Source organism: Syzygium oleosum, unplaced genomic scaffold (assembly GCF_021117445.2).
Source record: "Syzygium oleosum isolate NSW1041296 unplaced genomic scaffold, Sole_v2.1 Sole_v2.31, whole genome shotgun sequence".
Lineage (NCBI taxonomy): Eukaryota > Viridiplantae > Streptophyta > Magnoliopsida > Myrtales > Myrtaceae > Syzygium > Syzygium oleosum.
In genome coordinates, this window is record NW_026607515.1 from 2,257,517 (window position 1) to 2,265,337 (window position 7,821).

The 7,821-nt window shown below is 43.1% G+C and overlaps 1 protein-coding gene across 1 annotated transcript; it reads right to left on the reverse strand.

Annotated features, from left to right (window-relative positions):
* Positions 1-1,574: 1,574 nt before the first annotated feature.
* Positions 1,575-3,597, reverse strand: LOC115683236 (protein DETOXIFICATION 49). The gene has a single exon (XM_030607700.2). The coding sequence runs from the start codon at positions 3,524-3,526 to the stop codon at positions 1,889-1,891; it is 1,638 nt and encodes a 545-aa protein (XP_030463560.2). The 5' UTR covers positions 3,527-3,597; the 3' UTR covers positions 1,575-1,888.
* Between the last annotated feature and the right edge of the window lie 4,224 nt (positions 3,598-7,821).

The window sequence follows — 7,821 nt, forward strand, 5'->3', positions numbered from 1 at the left end:
ATTCAGCTTCCAACTCAATCGCCTTGGCCGAGACAAGCTTGCCGGGAAGCTTGGGGACATCATTTGCCACCTTGATTAGGGAGTCACATTCGAGATTTTCCTTTTGTGAGATATTCTCCAAACACAGATACACCTTGGGAGTGGGGCACAAATCAACTATATTGGCTCTACTACCACTTATTAGCCGATTGACGCAACGGAAATCCAATACCTTTCACCTAGGAAGATTACCAAGACGGAGCCAAAATTTGAGCACGTCAACATGTCTAGTTAAACTATTTTTACTCAAAAACTTAGATCAATGAGTTATAGGTTAACTAAGATATATTAATTACTCCACATTGCTTTGCATCTCTAATGTGAAACTTTTTTCACCTAACACTCTCAAATTTACTGTAACATCTTCAGCCCTCACTAATTTTCTTGATCAAATTAGATTGGGCTAAAAGTTACGTAAATTCTCCATTGAATATCTTTCCATTATTCCAAGAATTATTTACATGATTTTTCATTAGCATTGGCTATATTCTTGATAGGGAAAAAGTCATAAAACACCCCAAACTATGCTTAATCTGACACATTTACCCCGAACTTCTTTTTTGTGATATCAAAAAATCAAACTATGCCCACTGTGAGACAATTACCCTAAAATTTTTCTTGTGACATAAAAAACCCCAAACCTTTACCGACATGACACATTTACCCTCCATTAAGGTTCCGCCAGTCGAACCAATATTGTTTTTATTTCACTTAAATCACGTGAGCGTCATGTGAAAACATTTGCTTTCTAGCATCAATATAGGCAGATTTTAGATGGTTCTCATTGATAGAACTTTGATGGAGGGTAAATCTGTTACACAGGTACAAGTTTGAGATTTTTGAGGTCACAAAAAAATGTTTAGGGTAAATGTCTCACAGTGAACATAGTTTGGATTTTTGGTGGATTTTTCCCTTCTTGATAAAATGCAAAATATTTAGCGATTGAGTGATAGAAATATGGACAATTCAAATAAATAGAGTCTTTTTCTTTTTCCTTTTCCGAATCTTGCGGCACATGCAATCTGATTTTTTTCTAAAGGTTAACTAACTTAAACTTTTGCAATATATAAATGTTGACACAAAAATTTCGCATATATATATTTTTCACAACTTCTTGAAAGCTATATAATATTTTAAACTTTGGGGATAAACGAAAAAGCTGTTTTTTTTTCTTTTTATAAGTTAGAACAAATATGTAGATTTTTATAGTTTAAAGAGGTAATCTACTGAGCCATGTACAGTTTATCTCTACTACCTCTGATATCTTAGTTTAACTATGCAAGAGATGGATGGAAGAACACTTGATATAAGTATGAAATGAATTTATCAAATCCCTACACTACCATCACACTGAAAATCCCATCAAACCCTTGAAAGATCAAGAATATCATAGATCAGTTTTGTATACATTAGTGATAATCCATTCCATTGATTTTGCTATTGCTAGGCGGCATTGAAAAGAAAATTCTCATATCTCCACAAGACTTACAATATTGAAGACAACCACACAGGCCCCTCTACATAAACAACACATAAAAGAAAAATATGAAGATTCTCGTACAAAATTAATATATCGTGTAAGATAACACGTATAGTATTCGATCACTTAAATGCGTAGGTCGCATTCAAACCTCGGATGAAATCATCCGACATGTAAATTTTTCAAATTAATATGTGACATGTTAGCATTATTCAAGATAAAGAGGCTTTCCCTCTCCTCCTTTTCTCTCTTTCTCTCTCTCAAAACTGCACATTCAAGAATACGAGATTGACCCAGAAAAACCCCCCGGAAAGATGAGGAAAAACGAGAATGAAGAAGCGGTGAGAACTTCAAAAGAAGAATTTTCCATCAAACGGGTGAACTATCATCATCTTCCTTGAGTTCACCATTATTGTGCTGCATCCTCTTCTTCTTATTCCCTTCTTCCTCAACTTCATCACCCCCGTCATCCACAGCAACACAAGCCTTGGCCTTGGTGAGCTCCTGAGCTCTCAGGGCCTGGTGTTCCCAGTCCGTACGCCCTAGCACCACCAACATACTCACCAAGCACGATGCTTGTGCCGCCAAAAGCCCCAGCCACAAACCTGCGAAGTCGACCCGGCAATAGAATGCAAGCCCAACTGCTACCGGCATCCCGACCAGGTAGAAACACCCCAAGTTTATGTTAGCGCCGATCTTGGGCCTCGCGCTCCCTCGCAGCACGCCGCAGCCAGTCGTCTGTGGGCAATTCCCAAGCTCGCACAGCCCAATGATTGGCAGCACCGCTGATGTCAATGCCACAATGTCCCGATCCACTGTGAACATCCCGGCCCAATGGTTCCTCACCGTCACGGCGAAGAGCAGTGCCGAGAAACCTAGGATGAAGCTGAGCCCGAGCCCGACGGCGGCTGCAAGCCGTGCCATTTTAGGGCGGTTTGCACCGAGCTCATTCCCGACCCTTGTTGACACGCTGAAGCTGAGTGACGATGGGAATATATAGATGAATGCTGTTGTCTGTATCAGTAACCCCATTGATGCAACGGTCGCCCTAGGGTTAAGCAATAGGCCGCAAAGCAGGATCATGATCTCGTACCACCACCACTCGAGGCACACCGAGACACAACTTGGGACGGCGAGACCGAGGAGGGTCCTCCATTCTCTGAAGCACTCTAATGAGAAGCCACCCCAGGTGTCCTTGTGGTCGCCAGACCAGATGATGTAAATCACCAGAGACACCACGAGGTTGAAGTTGGTCCAGACGGCGCTGAGCGCGACGCCCTTGATGCCGAGGCCAAGGTGCAAGACGAGGAAGTAGTTGATGGGTATGTGGAGGAGCATGGAGAGAGAGGCACAGAAGGTGAGGGGGAGGGTGATGGATTGGCTTCTGAGGTAGATCCTCAGTGGGTGAAGCAGAGATTGAGCCAAAAGGTCAGGGACTGAGTAGAGAAGATAGGACTGAGCTTGGGCCGAGATGGACTCGTCCTGGCCGCACATGAGCAGGATGGATTTCATGTTGAGCCAGAGGAGAGAAATTGGGATTGAGGTCAGGAGGAGCAAGAGGACGGTCCTTTGAAGGGTGATGCCTAAGACGGAAAGCCTCTTAGCACCAAAGGCCTGGCCACAGATGGGCTCCATGCCCATTGCGAGGCCGGAGAGGACGGAGTAGCCGGTGATGTTCGCGAAGCCAACGGCAAGGGCCCCGCCGGCGAGGGCGAGGTCGCCGAGGCGGCTGAGGAAGAGCATCGAGATCATGGAGCGCGAGTAGAGGAGGAGTCCGGTGAGGATCATGGGGAGGGCTATGCGGGAGATAGACTTGGCCTCCTTGACGGCCTGAGAGAGTGGGAGATGGGTACTGTTAGATGGTCGTCCAGTTGGCGAGGCTTTGACGACTAATGGGGTGTTCACATCAGACTCAATGTCTGGGTTCTCCATCGAGGGACGGTAAGATGAGTTGCTGTCCTTCTCACGTTTGCAGAACAGAGGAGAAGAAGATGCTTGTTGACACATTATGTTGACTGCCTGGCTCGCCACAAACTCTCGAAAAGGCTTGAGATAGAGAGAGAGAGAGAGAGAGAGAGAGAGAGAGAGAGAGAGAGAGAGAGAGAGAGAGAGGTGGAGGGGGGATTAAGATGAGTGGTCTTGGACGGGTATATATAGGGGAGGAGGATTGAAATGGACCATGTATTTTTAACATGTTCTCATGACCTTAGCGTATGTCCCTTGTGTCCGGCCCAAGATGAATTCAAATAACTGTTTTCCTCCCTCTAACTAAGATTTTGAACCCATGCGCCTCTTTTTATCTTCTTCTCGCCGAGAGAGGGAAAAACAAGAGAAATAAAGTCATATAATCATCCGTGGCACGGTCATCGCTCAGAAGCTGTCCTATAGTCAAATCACGTAACAATGCCGGGTCGCCGATCGCATATCAAATCTTAAATGCTCACGAGCGAACAATGGATTACATATCTAAAAAAGAAGAAGAAATAAACGGTTCGAGAATCATCCAGTCCTGAGCAGGATACGCTCCGACCAGAAGGTTAGGTTTACAGAGACATGGTTTCCAAAAAGAATTAGAAACAATTGGAAAGAGGGTATCACAGATTGATACAAGGATGTAGCTGTGGGCACGAGTATGGTTTTGAGCTTAGAATAAAGGCCATCGAAGGGGGGGAAGGAGGGGGCATGAACATGTGGAAGGGGTTGTATTGGGGTAGTCCTAGGGACAGAGACAAGATTTTGGTTTCTTTCTTTTTTTCCCTCAAAGCTCTTTCCATCTCTCGGATGGAGACAAGAAATTACACAATCGGGGCCCCTCACACACGCACGCATACAATCACAAAGAAATGAATGGGTTTAATGAATAAGTACGAACTAATAGATTTTCGCCACCTCCCTTCTTGTCTTGTCGGCCTCTTCATGGCGGACGGCTGAAATGGTCTCATGCCAAATATGCCAACGCTCTCCTCCACTGTCTCCTCACTGTTCTTGGCATACTGTGCACGTACAGTACACAAAGGAGTTAAAATCCTCCTGCAACATTTGAAATCGATTTAGGGGTAGAAAGATTGAGATTTGTAGTACTTTCGAGAAGCGTGCCTAGCGAGGATGTATTGCATTTGACCCGACTGGAGAGGCGATTCTAGAGTGATTAGCTAACTTCATTAGCTCCGGATGATCCAAATCGAGACATTTTGTTTTTTAATAGAGTAACTCCCACATTGTAGAATTCTGTCGTTCAATCTGTTTCTGTGTGAGCGATAAAATAAACAGATAATATCAAATTATAAGAACATCAAGATTGGATTTGTGACGCAGCACACACATGATCCTCAATTTCCTTATCTAGCTATTTGATTACCAAACCGTTGAGTTATGTGTGAGAATGGTTAGCGAATTTTGACTCCTGCTCCTCTGTCGGCGCATGCAAGACAACCTAGCCTTTTTCGTCAAATTTTCTTTCCATCTTTTCTGCTCCATGAAGTACCAAGTTTCATAACTGGACCACCGTAACTATCGATGCAAGAGAAAAGCATCAATCATCCCACAGAATCAGGGGCAGTCTGTGTGGTTGATTGTTCTTGTCAGCCGTGGGGGCAGAATATAGGCATCTCAAACTTTAACTCAATAAACCAAAAAAAGGGGGCCAAAAAGCCCAAGAAAGAGAAGTCAAGTCAGCATTTTGTTGGTGAATATCCCACAAGTAAAAGCTGAAGTAACAGTTGAAACACCTGACCAGTGGACGGCTTCAGCGTTTCCACGCCAATCAAGATTCGCGAGTGGATTGGTCTTTTTCTTAGCTCTACAGTGGCACCTTCAAAGTATGACCAGGAGCCCACAGTTCAGGGCACGCCCTTTTGACCTTAACGCATGTAGACAATGTCCCTTTTCTTTGGTCGCTCTATAAAACGTGCTCTTCGAACGTCCATGCAATAATGATTCTTTCCCCCATTCGATGTTCAAAGAGAGATACTTTACGTGCATGCTTTTGAAACGCTCTGCTCCATCAAAGTATGTGGAGATAAAGCCGAAAGACCCTTTGTCCTAGCTTGATCAGGATTATTATTCAGAGAAAACTCTCCCTTTGAATCGATTTTGTCATGCTCTATAATCGACCTTTCGGTAGTCGAGATGGGAAGAAAACAAAGAACCCACCTTTCGGTGTACTCTTTCAACGCGTGTGTGGTGTGTGGAAAGCAGCCAAAATGACACCCCATCTGGTGATGACCAAGCTGAGCCAATCTTATTCCAACAGAAAAAAAGGCGGAAAAAAGCCCAAGAAGATGGGGATTCCCTTAGGATGGTAAAAACCAAGCTAATAAACCCTGATGTCTGTCCAAATGCTGAACCATACACCGTCTTATTCTCGAAAGGAATACGAACAAGAAATGAACAAATATAATTTCCCTGTCGAGTCTTCAATAATTGGTCCTAAAAAAGAAACGAACAACTTTGTTGAAGGAAGCATCGCCGCTTCTCGTGGCGACTTTTGCTGCCCTCAAAACGGTTGGATGTGGCTAATTGGGAAACTGATATCTAGTAGGCCTTTCTCTTCTTCTCCTTTCTTCAAATTTGTTGTCTTCTGGGGACAGCCTTAGTGAAAAATGAGGAAAATGGCAAGGTTCGAACGTTGGCACCATAAAGACCAATGCGTGGGTGTCCAAGAGGGGAACTTAGGAACTTATAGAGAAATGCTGTCCCAATGCGATGAGAACTCTTGTTTCGACCGCTTGTGGATTAGCTTCCAAATTCTAATATCGTCTTCAAGTGTTGACAATGAGAAAACAGACACATAAGCATAAGCTTGATGACAGAACAGAGACCCATTATTCTACTAACTTCGAAACCCTCATGATTGAAAGGATCCATATTCGAGGCATAGTTGAACACTCTTCTTGTGCTCGAGATTTTGATTGAGAATCCTGATATGCGTATATCAAGGCATACGTCAAAAGAATGTGTGATGTTATCTAAAACGGTTTCTTAAAGTCTCAGTCCAATTACAATCATTCGAATCAGATGTTTAAGGTTTCGAGTAGTAGCAAGAAGCATCCATACATTCCCTTTTATTTTGATCGTCTCTAATTACAACCAAGTTTCGTCAATCTCCTTTCTTTGGGGATTGAAAAAATTGTCCTCTTCGCCTAACTCAATGTCCATTTTGTCTCCAGTGTTGGATGTAAGTGGAAAACTATAACAATGGTTCGGAGGAGCCAAATTTTTGCTTACGCACACAAGGGATGGTGCAACAGTGCATACAAGTTGGTATTGTCTTCTAGTTTGCGATGATAGCTAGTTGCAGTGATGGACACATAAGCCTATATTGGATGATGCGATATAAATGAAAGAATTAGAGGGCAAGTCATATATATGTTATAGTTATATGAAATTTCATATGTAGTATACATCTTTTAAAAATTTCACCAAACTTCAAGTAGTTAAGGGGGCTGCGACTCCCCTTGTCCCCTCGATCTGTATTGGTTAGTGGCATGCTCAAGTGTTGCCCGCAAAGAAAAGAGACTCCCCTTTGTTTTATCCCCAAGTGTATGTGCATCTTGTATTGACAGAAATACATCTCTAGAAGAATTACCAATACACCATTTTTCATTTGCTTACAGGAAGCGAGTCGCTGGAGTTTGCACCTCAGCTTTCACGACAAATATATTTTTATATAAATTTTTTCTAAACCCACGTTTTTAGATCTCTTGCGTTAATCTACGATTAGAAGTTCAGTTCTGAATACCTAAAGATTGGAGGGGTTATCAAGGTTCAGCCTAAAACATCTGGCTTATGCATAGGTCAAAGAATGAAGGTGGGTGTAATCTAAAAGGATTCTTAAAGTCTCAGTCCAAGGACTATCAATATAGCTAGGCATCTCCTCCCAAACATTCGCGTTCCGATTTTGTCTCTGGCCAAAACTCGTTTCCGATTCCTTGCCAAGAGTTGTCTTCTTCGCCATTTGTTTCCTCAGCGCCAATCCATTTTGGTTCTAGCGACATAGGAAACTTGGGTCTTTCGCCGCAAGTGCCAAACATCATAGGTATATGATGGAAACTGCAACTATTTCCCAAATGGTGCTGCATCCATATAACAACTACAATAGGACAAAAAGAAATTGATAATGCCGCTAGATTGCAAACCAGCTCCTTACGGGTAAATCCTGTTGAGTCTTGAACGCGTACTTTCCAACTTTCGTTAAATGAACTTCCCCGCGAGAGACAGACAAGGCAACTTTCTACATGAATGAAAGTGTTTGTGCAGTCGAGGTGTGAAGCAGCCAAATGACTAGCCGTCCTTTAATCTGA